This window comes from Staurois parvus, unplaced genomic scaffold (genome assembly GCF_062004578.1).
Source record: "Staurois parvus isolate SC_StPar_1 unplaced genomic scaffold, SC_StPar_1.0 ptg000145l, whole genome shotgun sequence".
In the NCBI taxonomy this organism is placed as follows: Eukaryota; Metazoa; Chordata; class Amphibia; order Anura; family Ranidae; genus Staurois; species Staurois parvus.
The window spans coordinates 716,267-731,569 of NW_028317941.1; the positions used below are offsets into that span (position 1 = coordinate 716,267).

General features: G+C 41.6%; 1 protein-coding gene across 1 annotated transcript in view; it reads right to left on the bottom strand.

Moving 5' to 3' along the window:
* EIF3I (eukaryotic translation initiation factor 3 subunit I) overlaps positions 1-15,303 on the bottom strand; it is a 42,039-nt gene that overhangs the window by 26,004 nt on the left and 732 nt on the right. Inside the window, exons 2-4 of the mRNA XM_089673824.1 lie at positions 7,899-7,991; positions 6,922-7,009; positions 3,364-3,429 (exon numbers count right to left, since the gene is read on the bottom strand). Coding sequence (XP_089529950.1) covers positions 3,364-3,429; positions 6,922-7,009; positions 7,899-7,991 — 247 coding nt within the window. The remainder of the gene's footprint in view (positions 1-3,363; positions 3,430-6,921; positions 7,010-7,898; positions 7,992-15,303) is intronic.

Sequence of the window (15,303 nt, forward strand, 5' to 3'; positions counted from 1 at the left end):
CGTGTCTGGGTTTGGCGGTTGCAAGGAGCACGGTACTTGCCTTACTGCATTGTGTCAAGTGTAAAGTTGGGGGGGGGGGGGGGTTGGGTTTAGCCCCTTCGTTCCAGTGAAGGGAACTCTTAATGTGTCAGCATACCAAGACAGTTAGGACAATTTCATGCTCAACTTTGTGGGAACAGTTTGCGGATGGCTTCTTCCTGTTCCAACAGGACTGAGCACCAGTAGGGTCCATAAAGACACGGATGAGCAAGTTTGGAGTGGAGGAACTTGAATGTCCTGACCTCAACCAGATAAAACACCTTTGGGATGAATTGGAGTGGAGACTGTGAGCCGGGCCTTCTCGTCCGACATCAGTGCCTGACCTCACAAATGCGCTTCTGGAAGAATGGTCAAACATTCCCATAGACACTCCTAAACCTTGTGGTTACCAGAAGAGTTGAAGCTGTTATAGCGGCAAAGTGGGGGCCAACTCAATACTGAACACTATGGACTAAGACTGGGATGCCATTAAAGTTCATGTGCGTGTAAAGGCGGGCATCCCAATACAATGTCAATGGCATGACCTGCAAATCATCCGGACCTCAATCCAACTGAAAATCTATGGTGGAAGTTAAAGAAAATGGTTCATGACAAGGCTCCAACCTGGCAACTGCAATAAGAGAAAGTTGGAGCCAGACTGATGGAGAATACGGTTTGTCGAAAGTTAAAATCCAATCCTCAGAGAATTCAAGCTGTTATAAAAGCCAGAGGCGGTGCAACAAAGTACTAGTGGTGTACTGTAGTGCTTTTTTTTCTCTTTCATGATTCCATAATATTTTCCTCAGAATTGAGCGATTCCATATTTTTATCCCTCTGCTTGATCTGCAAAAACAGTTGCAATTGACTACATTTTTTTTTTTTAAGTGTTTCTTAAAGCCAGAAGCTTGGAATGTTAAATGAAAATAATTTTGAGGCATGTCTGATTATTTTTGTTCTACACAATTAAACATTTGAATTAACATTTTCCAAGAGTGGCAATTCCACACTTTTTGCCAGGGGTAGTACTCAGTTTGTATGGTCCCCCACATGCTTGTATGCGGGGCATGCTCCTAAGGAGACAATGGATGGCATCCTGGGGGATTTCCTCCCAGATCTGGACCAGGGCATCACCGAGCTCCTGAACAGTCTGAGGTGCAACCTGGCGACATCGGATGAACCGAAACATGATATTCCAGAGGTGTTCTATTGGATTTAGGTCAGGCGAGCGTGGGGGGCCATTAAATGGTATCAATTTCTTCATCCTCCAGGAACTGCCTGCATACTCTCGCCACAAGAGGCCGGGCATTGTCATGCACCAGGAGAAACCCAAGACCCACTGCACCAGCATGGGGTGCGACAATGGGTCCAAAGACTTCATACCAATACCTAATGGCAGTCAGGGTGCCATTGTCTAGCCTGTAGAGGTCTGTGTGTCCCTCCATAGATATGCCTCTCCAGACTATCACTGACCCATCACCAAAACGGTCATGCTGAACGATGTTACAGGCAGTATAACGTTCTCCATGGCTTCTCCAGACCCTTTCACGACTGTCACATGTGCACAGGGTGAACCTGCTCTCATCTGAGAAGCACAGGGCACCAGTAGCGGACCTGCCAATTCTGGTGTTCAATGGCAAATGCCAAACAAGCTCTATGGTGCCAGGCAGTGAGCACAGGGTTCACTAGAGAACGTCTGGCCCTCAGGCCACCCTCAAGAAGTCTGTTTCTGATGGTTTGGTCAGAGACATTCACACCAGTGGCCTGCTGGAGGTCATTTTGTAAAGTTCTGGCAGTGCTCATCCTGTTCCTCCTTGCACAAAGGAGCAGATACTGGTCCTGCTGATGGGTTAAGGACTTTCTATGGCCCTGCCCAGCTCTCCTACAGTAACTGCCTGTCTCCTGGAATCTCCTCCATGCTCTTGAGACTGTGCTGGGAGACCCAGCTAACCTTCTGGCAATGGCATGTATTGATGTACCATCCTGGAGGAGTTGAACTGCCTGTGCAACCTCTGTAGGGTCCAGATATTGCCTCACGCTACCAGAAGTGACAATGACCCTAGCAAAATGCAAAACTAGTGAAAAACAGTCAGAAAAGATGAGTAGGGAAAAAAAAAGTCAGTGGCCTCCACCTGTAAAACCATTCCTGTTTTGAGGGTCATCTCATTGTTGCCCATCTAGTGCACCTGTTAATTTCATTAACACCAAATCAGCTGAAACTGATTAACAACCCCCTCTGCTACTTCACAGACCAGATCAATATCCCAGGAGTTTAACTGACTTGATGCTATGCTCTTAATTAAAAAATGTTCCTTTAATTTTTTTTTGAGCAGTGTATACTGTTGGGTGTTCATGCTTTTTTAACAGAAAAAAGTTTAATAGTTTTGGTCTATTTTCCTTTTAATAGTAATAAAAATAAATCTCAGTGGTTACCACCAAAGGAAAGCTCGGTCTCCAAAAAAGTTATAAAATCCATTAGTGTTGCATTGCAGTAATTGTCAGTCAAACTATCACACCACCTAAAACGGGAAAATGGCCTGATACTGAAGGGGTATTACAGGCTGGTACTCAAGTCCTTAATATGGCTATATCTTAGAGAAGCTGGACATAGCGATAATTATTTGGATCCGTGCAGTCTTGGCCTTAATGTCGTCATGCAAGATGGCTGCACATTTGGATACTGTTGGCATGACACATTTTAACAATAAGTCACCACCACGATTAGTAATCTGAATCAGCTGTCAAATTGGGATTAAAGCATGTCAAGCTTGGAAAGGCGGCCAGACATGTAGACATTATTTGACCTGACAACCATTACTTTTACACAGTCACAGCAAGAATACGTTCACTTATACGGTTTGAAGGATAGACAAAAGATTGTGGATATCAGCAGCATCAGCTTTAATTTAGGGGACAATGACATTGTGACAACCCTGCCAACTATCCTTCTGAGAACATTTAACAAGGTCTGCTGGCATCCACAAACATAATGAATGATGGTTGATCATCTTACACATGGGAACCTATTCATGCAAACAATTTCAGAGGTGTGGCAATACATTCCAACAGCTAAATCATGATAATGTTACACATTTCAGTGTTCACCATTCATAAGTAAAAAGACTGCTCCCCTACAACAAGTTAATATTGCTGCTTGCTCATCACTGGGACATTACTACCTCACCAAGATTTTACTAGCTCCTGCCACTGACAATCCTTCCACCTTTAAAATACATAAGCAATGCTTTTTTACATTGCGATGTTAAAATATTGTATATGCCAAGTCTTCTAAATAAAAAAAAACAATGACCAGAAAAAACACTCGATAAGATGCCCATATGCACTTACCTGTTTCACAGTCCCATAATCTGCAAGAGTTATCTGCTGATCCAGAGAGCACATGGCGTGTATCCCCTGAACATGTAATTAAAGAATTTAAGATGCAAAGATGTAGAGACGTGCTAGCATGATCACTAATTACACTGTACGAATGCTAATGTCTTATCAGTGAACAGCTCATTTCATACTAACTTAAAGGGCATGTACACCCTTCTACCAGGTTCACACCCTATGCGTTTCTCAGTGCGATTTCAGTTTTGCAGAAAGTACTACAGTACATTTAACAAGGTTTCCTACGGATCACGTTTACATCTGTGCATTTTCCACCAGTGCATTTTTTAGAAAATGTTAGGGACCTTTTTTCCTTAACAGGTTATGTTTTGGTTCCATGGACTTCAATAGAAACACAGCAGAAATGCATCAAATACGCAGTGTTTGCATTTATACATTTTTGCTGGTTTCTTCTGCAAGACAATAAACACCTCTAAAAACACAAAACGCATCAAAAACATGTGAAAAAAATGCATCCAGAAAATTCATAAACCGCAACCTGCAGTGGTGTGAACCAGGTCCAACTGAATGGCATTCACTATGCTAAAGCGCAGTTTATCAAACATTCCACTGCTGACCTACTGAAGCCTCTTTTGAGCCACTTCCTTTCTCTAAAGTAACTCAAAATAAAAAAGGATTTATCCCCTGCCACCAATGTGTAGAATGTATTAAGTGAAAAAATGTGCTACAAAACAATTATATTAAACCAGAAAAAATCTGGATTTGATTATGGATGCAAATAAAATAAAATGTTCCCACAATAGAAATAATAATCCAAACAATGTGTAATGCTGCACCTCCCCAAAAAGTGCCTTACAATAAAAACAAACATCCCATCAGACATTAAATCATCAACAATAAAACTTTCCCCTTGCATCAAAAACCAAAACATATATTGTACACAATTTAAATGCTTATTCTTCAACAGAAAGTGCTGTTTTATTATCTTCCGTGATGACCATATAATATAGCGAACCACCTCCTATAACATTGTGAGCATGCACACCGTATATCCATCATTTACTCCTGCGCTCACCTCCACTTTCTGACCTGTCCTCTTACAGCTTGTTTCCCTTTTATAGGGGTCCTTTGATCATCTCCTCTCCTCCTTATGGGCTCCCCTCAGTTGTAATTTTCCATCTATGGATCATTCACTTGTATACTATTTCTAGGTGTTTGGGCCTTTAAAAATGCACTCCCTGTCCTGTTTCTTACACAATGGGTACAGTTCCCCAGGTTTCAGATCCACTTTAAGATGGATGTTCAATTGCAATAACTGGAGTCACCTGTGAAGTGCTGCATGTACGGGCCACTAGGACTCAGTCCTTAAATCGACCCATGGTGTAGCTGTGGCCACACCAAGAAACAAGACAGGGAATGCATTTTAAAGGGCCAGACGCCTGGAAATAGTATACAAGTGAATGATCCATGGATGATTACGACTAAGGGGAGCCCATAAGGAGGATAGGAGGTGATCAAAGGACCCCTATAAAAGGGGAACAAGCGATTCTGACCTGTAAGAGGACAGGTCAAAAAGTTACACATTGTTTGGATTATTCCTTTCACTATACACTCCAGCAACTACTGCATGTCGCTTCTCAGGTTAGGTTTCCTGATGTGGACAACAGTGAAGCATGTCTGAGCAATGTGTGTTAGCATATCTGCTTGCAGTCTCCAGAACAAGTTACAGGGTGACAATGCAGAAGTACAATTTGGAGAAAGGGACAGAAAGCTGTCACCCCATAACAGGAATGCTTGCACAAGGACTTTCATGGCAGGATCTTCATGTATTTAATGAAAGCTACTTTCTCTTCAAATTAATTCAACATGTTAAAGCTTGAGGTTTTAGTGATTAGGTTTACGTGAACTTCAACAGCAGAGTCTTCTTAAAAGAGAAGAGTATCTGCAGGTTTCACTTCCAACACAAATCTACAAATTGAGGAATAATCCCCTTGTTTTTTTTTAATGGCAATGAAACATGCAGATACCGTCTATTTTTTCAAAGGCTCTACTGTGCTTTGCTCTGGTTTAGTGGAAGGCTTTTTACCTCCTTTAAGTTCACATCACCCTAGCTGGTTTGAGCATTCCTTTTACTTTTCATTACGGGCCCATTTTACACCTGTTCTCTCTGGTGCTTTACGGCAACATATTTGAATGCGCTGCAAAACCACTAGAATGTACAAAGAAAAACCTTACCAGCACCTTTTTTCAGATACAGAGCTCATAGATTTGTTGTGGAGGTGCTTTTGCATGCTATGTAAAACATCAGGTGCGTCACTGCAATGCATACGTTTGACTCAAGTGAACATGTGTTGGCATCAGTCAACAAATTAAAAATGTAACTGTACCTGGGAAGACTCCTCAGCAACTTTGGCTGAAGAAACTGACTGATGTTCTAAAAAAGAACCTTTTCACACCCACTAGCCCTCACCATTGGACTCAAATATGAAATCACACTCAAAAGGACCTTTGTATAGTTTTTATATAACCTTTCCCTTTTGTTTTTCCCTTAGGTTATTGTCAACTCTTGGTTTAGGTGAGAGTTAAAGGATAAATTCACCTCGGGAACATTACATGTTCCACCTGTTTTTAGGGTGAAACACGCAACATGTTCCCAAAGCCGCAGCTGCCGCCCACCCAACCTTGGACAGATAGTACGGGTAGAATTCTCCCCGTACTGTCAAATTTGAAAACAGCGGACTTCCGTGAATGAATGAACTGCAAGTCCCGACAGCCTTAGCAGCTGTGGGCTTGTAGTTTTCAATGAACTACCAAGGCGCTGTGGAGTGCCGTGGTAGTTAATTGAAGTTTCCTGTCAGAATATCTGCTTGCCCCTACATCCTGTACAGCAAGCAGATAATCTGACAAGTCTGCAGGAGACCTGCATGGCATCAGCATCTACTGATCGCTGTTGCAATGCTTTCCAGTCTCCTGTAGACAAAAATAAACGCATTTTTTTACCTGCAAAAAAAGGTTTGTTTATTATTCTCTAAAAAGGTAAACTTTTCCTTAAAAATTACAAATGTTTTGCTAGGCTGAAATGAAATACTTGAGCTATGGGTTCCTCTGAGTACTTAACAATGCCTGATAATATGTTTATTTTTAAAATGGGGGTCACTTATTTACTGTTTGTAACATGGATTTGGCATTTTAACTGAATATGTATGGTATGAGTTTGTTTGTCTGGCAACAATAATTTTTTTTTTTCAAAAACAAAAAACGAAGCTGTACAGTAGGTACTGAAAGATGCCTATTTTGACAGCACTGCCTCCATGCCCTCTGCTGCACTCCTCAAACAATACAATTAAAATAAGCAGCTAAGTACACAAGTAAAATATATACTCGATTTTTGAGCTGTGGTGTGTATACACACACACATACAGTACACGGTTTTGAGTTAGCAATGATCTGTACACATGAATAAGTTACTATTTTTTTATACTATTCACCTATTTGCCATGGAAACATTCTATCCCACCAAATTATTATATTGGCTTTCAGTACTTAAAAGGATACAGTCAACATCAACACACCACACTGCTCCAGTGTGGCCATTGTAGGTACCAAGTCGCTCTCCGTTCACAGAATACCAAACATTTACAACCTAGAAGTAAAAACACAAATTAATACTAAAAGTGAGAAGTAGTCCTTAAAGGAAAACTGTAAATTACATGTAAAATGTGTATTAAAAAAAAAATTTTTTTTTTTAGATGTAAGCAGTACAAGTACTGTAATTTGACCTTCTGCACCCCATATACAGCAGAACTCAGACTGGGAACAGGAGAAACAGCACAAAGCCAGTTGAAATGTTCATGTGCTATCAAAGATCATGCTGGTATGAGGAGAGAGCAGAATGACAGTCTGCAGTTTCTACTTTTACTGTCCAATCAACAGCTGGGGACAGGGTAGATACCTGTAAGTGTTAGTTAGCTGCAGAAAGAAAAAAAAAAAAATCAAGAGTCCTGCCATACCAGACAGGGCTGTGATGTGTGGCAGGTAAGTGTAAATCTCAGGACTAGATGAGCAGAAATAGAATGCCTTTGGCAGGTAAAACCGCTCCTTTATATGTAGTCAGACATTGGCCTGAAGTTAAGCTTACACTTCCCAGTTCACTTCCATACACTTTTCGTTTCTTTGAATTTCTTTCAAAGCAGCATAGTCCAGGGAATTTACACATTTAAATATGTACAAAATGACATGTAATGGTTTAATCAAGCCCGTGTTCCTTCATGCCATAAGAAGCTGTGGAGGTACACATACAGTATATGAATGACACTTTCTTATCAGATTCACATTCTTATCAGCCCCTAAAACTGTCCTAAATAGAAAAAAAGCCCCAGCAGCAAAACCTGACACTTTAAACAGGAGGGGTAGAGACTAATAGTTTTCACTTACTGTGCCTATGCCAACACTGCATACGAATATATAAAAGTTGGCCACAGGTAAGTGGCTCATCGACAAACTTAAGCATGTAAATCCATCCGTTTACTTACTGGGTCCTTGGCAACTGTAAACAGCAAGTCACCATCACGATTGTACTTTATCTGAGTAATAGACCTCTCATGGCCCTGAAGCAGGATTGGTCTCTGATAATGAAGAAACAATAAATTATACATTTCAAATATCAAAAGAAAAACTGGTTAATGCATATCATAAGTATTTCTCTGTAAGGCGTGTCCCTATCTGAAGCAGTGCAACAGTGCGCCTCATTATAACCACATATGGTCTCTGTTTCTCACTTCTTCCTTCATTGTTGCTTTATTTCCCTCCTCTACTCCTTACTGAGACCAGGAAGAGAAGGAGATGTGATGCTGGCTACACTGTACTGGATAGCTCAGAGGTGCCAGATAAAGGGTTGTTTTTTTGTTTGTTTTTTTGGTGGGGGGGGGGGGGGAGCATTTTATACCTTGGAGGAGCAACAATAAATAACGGTACTGCTAGGGGTAATCCCTCCCCTGCTAGAAACTCTTTCCTCTTGCCTGCTTGGCTATGACAGCCATAAGGGGCCTTGGGTGATAAAGAGCCAATGTCAGGGCACTGTGGGCTTTATTGACCCTTAGGAGGGAAGATGTAACGGAAAACGCTGGGTGCAATAACTAAAAGCAAGTCATATACATGCACACAAACAGGTAGTCACGCACAGGTACTTTTAATCAGCATTTATACCATTACATATTCTACACATGTGAAAGACATCTACCAAATGAACATCTCCCCTGGCACATCACAGCATTCACCCGGCACTCCAAGAAATAACAGAATGCAAATGCAATATTCTTGCACTGTCAAAACCTCCACTTTTATTATCACACGACACACAGGATATATCTTATGGTCATCACTATCTGCATAACAACAAACACCAATAATAATGTGAGCATTACAGCATGCAATAGACATCATTTGACAGCGTCACAGCATAGAATACATTACCAAAGCTATGTTAGAAGCTGGAAGGAACAAATCCCATCGGAACCATACTGCCCAGGGGGTCACGGGGAAGCAGTAAGCGCGACCAATTGATGAGCTCACATAGCCTCAGCAAAAATCCCAGCGTCAGAGCGTCCTCTGGCAACTAGGGGGAGGGGACCTTCCTACTGGTCTCACCTGGACTCCCAGCTTTTAAACCATTTTTCTAGAAGCTGTCCAATAGTAAGCAGGCGCCACACCCACCATAGGAGGAGCTGGCAGTAGGGTTCCGCAAGGATAACAGTCACGTTCAACCACCATATTCGTTATCTGAAAAGTCACATTTTTGCTTCTTATCAACCCTAAACTTCTCATCTACCCCAAACTTAAAGATATCTAACTTCTCAAGCATCTTAAAGATAACTAACTTCTCTTTAAACAGGTTTTTATTTCCTAATGTGAGGTTACTAGGTGTCAAACACGTTTCATTCCATAAACAAGTTTTTATCTTGCTCTCAGCAGAATATCTTGTGACTGTTCCTTTGGTTTAGAGAAATGACATCAGTCACCTCTCATGCCCCTGGCATCTGGGCAACAATGCTTTATAGTAAAAAGGGTCCAGAGCCAACACATTTCATAGGCATTACAGAAGAGTACCTAGAAAGGAAGGGATTACTCCTAAGATTTTATCGGTGCTGGGTTTTTTTTATCATGACTCCTCTAAGTCCCAATAGAAATTGAGGGCTGATTAGGTCTATACTATCATTTGTTCACCTACATCCTATGTTTATGTCATGTTGTCACCCACTAGTGGTCATTTAAAGATTGTAATACCATTCGGGGGAGCTTCCCTAACCACAGATAACTGCATACAACACATATGATTCATGATTATCGGATATGTATGTGATGATGCAGGTTTGATGTAGTTTATATGTAAAATGTATGCATCCATTTTTGACACTTTTTAGCTGTCTTTAAGAGACATGGTCATTCAAGGTGTAGTAAACTTTTTTCTTTTTATATCTACTATTTTTACTTCTTTGCATACTAATAAAATTTGGCTTTTACATATTCATGGAGTACATTCAATCAAGTAACCACTGTATGCCTTCGATGTCTATACCGAAGTATTTTGTTGCCAATATTTTTGGGTTACGGAGATAACACTGAAAACAGTGAACTGACATATCTAGAATTGAGTGTGTCTTGTTTTTTCCTTTTTTCAGTAGGGGGAATTTTGGTCCCCTATGCGATAAAAAAAAAATAAAGTTTAGTGTATAAATAAAAAATAGGTACCTCCACACAATTGTAAACATGCATCAGGGTGCCTGCATACAAAATGGTTGATTGCACTACACGTTACATATTGCCATGCACACTGAGCAATAACTCTAGGGCCGCTGCTCATGATTAATTCTAAATTAATAATCTGTAAAAGCTCTTAAAGTGTTACTAAACCCAGGGCCCTGCATTCACTATATCTGGTCTCCCACAGTACACACTACATGGAAATGCAATTATTTTAGTAAATATACACTGCTAAATACCTTTTCTCATCAGCAGTTAGGGCAGTCTTGTGACTTCTATCAGTGTTCAGCAGAGCACTGAGTGAAGCTTGTAGGAGGAGTTTTCTTTCTGCTCTAGGAGGATGCAGAACCCTTGACCTCTGTCTGGACAGTGCTGATCACATGCACTCTCCCAAGAAAAAAAAAAAAAAAAAAAAACTTCTCTGGCAATACACACCAAACTGAGCATGTGCAGAGTGTCTCCACACGATATGTCTTATCAGAAGATAAGAGGGGAGCACTAGAAGGGGAGGATCAGAGAAGTCAGGATCAAGCAGCATTTTTACATAGTGCAGAGGATTAACCCCTTAGGTTCCTCAATGAGTATAACAAGCATGCTTTAGTGCATATAGACTGATTTTACTGTTGTGGGTAACACTTTAAAGCATTGCCTATGGAAAAGTTAGGGTATCAAAGTTTCATGCGGTTTCACAGGAACATGCAATTTTAAAGATAGTTGGCTATTTACTTAGAACTTTTTTTTATAATTTACATATTATATTTTAATAAACATTTGGAATTGCACTTCTGTGACCTAATATGAACTTTAGTATATTTCTTTTGCGATTTTCCCCTTGATAAACTGTTGAGCTAATATTGTCTGATATAAAAAAAAAAAAAAAACCAAACTACTACCAACATTTTATGCTCTAGGGTGTTTACTTTCAGAAAATATATTAAGTTTAGGGGTTTAAACTATTATTCAGGTCTAAAATGTTTTAATCTAATCATATGTGCAAAAAAAGGCTCTGGCAGCAAAAGGGTTAGTCATAATCCAGTTTGTACTAATCAGAGATCAGGAGCATGAATTTGTTTCCTCTAAGTCAGTGGTCTCCAAACTAGGGGCCAGATGTGGCCTTTTGCTTTACTCTATGCGATCCTCAAGACACTATTCCTCCCGTTGACCATCAGCAGGGCTCTATTCCTCCCACCGACACCATCAGCGGGGCACTATTCCTCCCACCGACACCATCAGCGGGGCACTATTCCTCCCACCGACACCATCAGCGGGGCACTATTCCTCCCACCGACACCATCAGCGGGGCACTATTCCTCCCACGGACATCAGCAGGGCACTATAACCCCCACCGACATCAATGGGGCACTATTCCTCCCACGGACACCATCAGCAGGGCACTATTACCCCCACCGACATCATCAATGGGGAACTATTCCTCCCACTGACATCAGTGGGCCACTATTCCTCGCACTGGCATCATCATTAGGGCACTATTCCTCCTGCTAAGACCAATGATGGGGCATTACTCCTCCCTTTGGCTTTGTTGATGAGGCACTATTCCTCTCATGGATACCCACCATGGGGCACTATTCCTCTCATGGATACCCACCATGGGGCACTATTCCTCTCATTGATACCAACCATGGGGCACTATTCCTCTCATTGATACCAACCATGGGGCACTATGCCTCATTGATACCAACCATGGGGCACTATGCCTCATTGATACCAACCATGGGGCACTATGCCTCATTGATACCAACCATGGGGCACTATGCCTCATTGATACCAACCATGGGGCACTATTCCTCCCACTGATACCAACGATGGGGCACCATTCCTCCCACTGATACCAACCATGGGGCACCATTCCTCCCACTGATACCAACCATGGGGCACTATTCCTCTCATTGATACCAACCATGGGGCACTATTCCTCTCATTGATACCAACCATGGGGCACTATGCCTCATTGATACCAACCATGGGGCACTATGCCTCATTGATACCAACCATGGGGCACTATGCCTCATTGATACCAACCATGGGGCACTATGCCTCATTGATACCAACCATGGGGCACTATGCCTCATTGATACCAACCATGGGGCACTATGCCTCATTGATACCAACCATGGGGCACTATGCCTCATTGATACCAACCATGGGGCACTATTCCTCCCACTGATACCAACCATGGGGCACCATTCCTCCCACTGATACCAACCATGGGGCACCATTCCTCCCACTGATACCAACCATGGGGCACCATTCCTCCCACTGATAGAAACCATGGGGCACTATTCCTTCTGCTAAAACCAACCATGGGACACTATTCCTCCTGTTAGAACCAATGATGGGACAGTGTTTACTCTGATGCCAAGACATTTTCTACTCACACTGGCCACAGTCCGGCCCCTCTAAATCCTGAAGGACAGTAACCTGGCCCTTTGTTTAAAAAGTTTGGAGATACTATACTGAATAAGATGGTAAGGAAAAAATATGGGCTCATGTACAGTCAGGTCCATAAATATTGGGACATCTACACAATTCTAACATTTTTGGCTCTATACACCACCACAATGGATTTGAAATGAAACGAACAAGATGTGCTTTAACTGCAGACTGTCAGCTTTAATTTGAGGGTATTTATATCCACATCAGGTGAACGGTGTAGGAATTACAACAGTTTGCATATGTGCCTCCCACTTGTTAAGGGACCAAAAGTAATGGGACAGAATAATAGTCATAAATCAAACTTTCACTTTTTAATACTTGGTTGCAAATCCTTTGCAGTCAATTACAGCCTGAAGTCTGGAACGCATGGACATCACCAGACACTGGGTTTCATCCCTGGTGATGCTCTGCCAGGCCTCTACTGCAACTGTCTTCAGTTCCTGCTTGTTCTTGGGGCATTTTCCCTTCAGTTTTGTCTTCACCAAGTGAAATGCATGCTCAATTGGATTCAGGTCAGGTGATTGACTTGGCCATTGCATAACATTCCACTTCTTTCCCTTAAAAAACTCTTTGGTTGCTTTTGCAGTATGCTTTGGGTCATTGTCCATCTGCACTGTGAAGCGGCGTCCAATGAGTTGTGAAGCATTTGGCTGAATATGAGCAGATAATATTGCCCAAAACACTTCAGAATTCATCCTGCTGCTTTTGTCAGCAGTCACATCATCAATAAATACAAGAGAACCAGTTCCATTGGCAGCCATTCATGCCCACGCCATGACACTACCACCACCATGCTTCACTGATGAGATGGTATGCTTAGGATCATGAGCAGTTCCTTTCCTTCTCCATACTCTTCTCTTCCCATCACTCTGGTACAAGTTGTTCTTGGTCTCATCTGTCCATAGGATGTTGTTCCAGAACTGTGAAGGCTTTTTTAGATGTCGTTTGGCAAACTCTAATCTGGCCTTCCTGTTTTTGAGGCCCACCAATGATTTACATCTTGTGGTGAACCCTCTGTATTCACTCTGGTGAAGTCTTCTCTTGATTGTTGACTTTGACACACATACACCTACCTCCTGGAGAGTGTTCTTGATCTGGCCAACTGTTGTGAAGGGTGTTTTCTTCACCAGGGAAAGAATTCTTCGGTCATCCACCACAGTTGTTTTCCGTGGTCTTCCGGGTCTTTTGGTGTTGCCGAGCTCACCGGTGCGTTCCTTCTTTTTAAGAATGTTCCAGCAGTTGTTTTGGCCACACCTAATGTTTCTGCTATCACTCTGATGGGTTTGTTTTGTTTTTTCAGCCTAATGATGGCTTGCTTCACTGATAGTGACATCTCTTTGGATCTCATCTTGAGAGTTGACAGCAACAGATTCCAAATGCAAATAGCACACTTGAAATGAACTTTGGACCTTTTATCTGCTCATTGTAATTGGGATAATGAGGGAATAATACACACCTGGCCATGGAACAGCTGAGAAGCCAATTGTCCCATTACTTTTGGTCCCTTAACAAGTGGGAGGCACATATGTAAACTGTTGTAATTCCTACACTGTTCACCTGATTTGGATGTAAATACCCTCAAATTAAAGCTGACAGTCTGCAGTTAAAGCACATCTTGTTCATTTCATTTCAAATCCATTGTGGTGGTGTATAGAGCCAAAAATGTTAAAATTGTGTCGATGTCCCAATATTTATGCACCCCACTGTACACTGCAGCTGATAAACTGACGTTCAGGAGCTGTTCAGAGTTTTTTTTCAGCAGCCCCTGAACTCTCCCTAATGTTGTCCATGTACACTATGTCGTTTACAGGCAGTTGAGTTTGGAGTTGTTTTTTTGAACACACCAAACTTGCGTTCAGGAGTAGATTTTACAGGCGTTTCAAACGCCAAATGCTTGTAAACGTGGTTAAGTGTTTGCGTTTGGAAGCTTTTTTTTTTTTTTTTTTTTTTTTTTAAACTGTTCCATATCCAGATGCTGTCCAGAGCCTTTTTTCATCATCAGAAATGCATGCAGAGCATTTTCCATGTATTCAAATGGACCTAGCACCAGCGTAGTCAGTTCCAGGTTTTGCATGAAGGAAAAAAATGGTAGAACGTGCTGCATTATGCTCATAATGAGATCCATAGTGAACACAACCAGAAATGACAGGTCATCTCAACAAACACTGCTCTATTTCTCTAAGAGCTCATGTACACTGCAGCTGATAAACTGACGTTTAGTAGCTGTTCTGCGTTTTTTTCAGCAGCCCCTAAACTCTCCCTAATGTTTTCCTATGTGTCCAGGTACATACAGTCGTTTACAGTCATTTTTTAACACCCCAAACTTGCATTCAGGAGTAGATTTTACCAGTGTTTCAAACGCCAAATGCTTGTAAAAGCATGTAAACACAGTTAACCGCATTTAGAAGCGTGTGTGTTTAGCAGCGTTTTTTAAGTGTTCCATGTCCGGATGCTGCCCAGAACCTTTTTTCATCATCAGAATAAATTCAAATGGACCTAGTACACCAGCTCAGTCAGTTCCAGGTTTTTCGTGAAGGAAAAAATGGTAGAACGGGCTGCATTATGCTCATGATGGGATCCATAGTGCATACAACCAGAAAAGACAGGTAATCTCAACACATACTGCTCTCTCTGCTTCTGCTCTCTCTATTTCTTTTAAAACGTCTGAAATAGTTAATTTTTTACTGTTTTTCAGTGCATTCTGTGCATTTGGGAAGGTCTCCT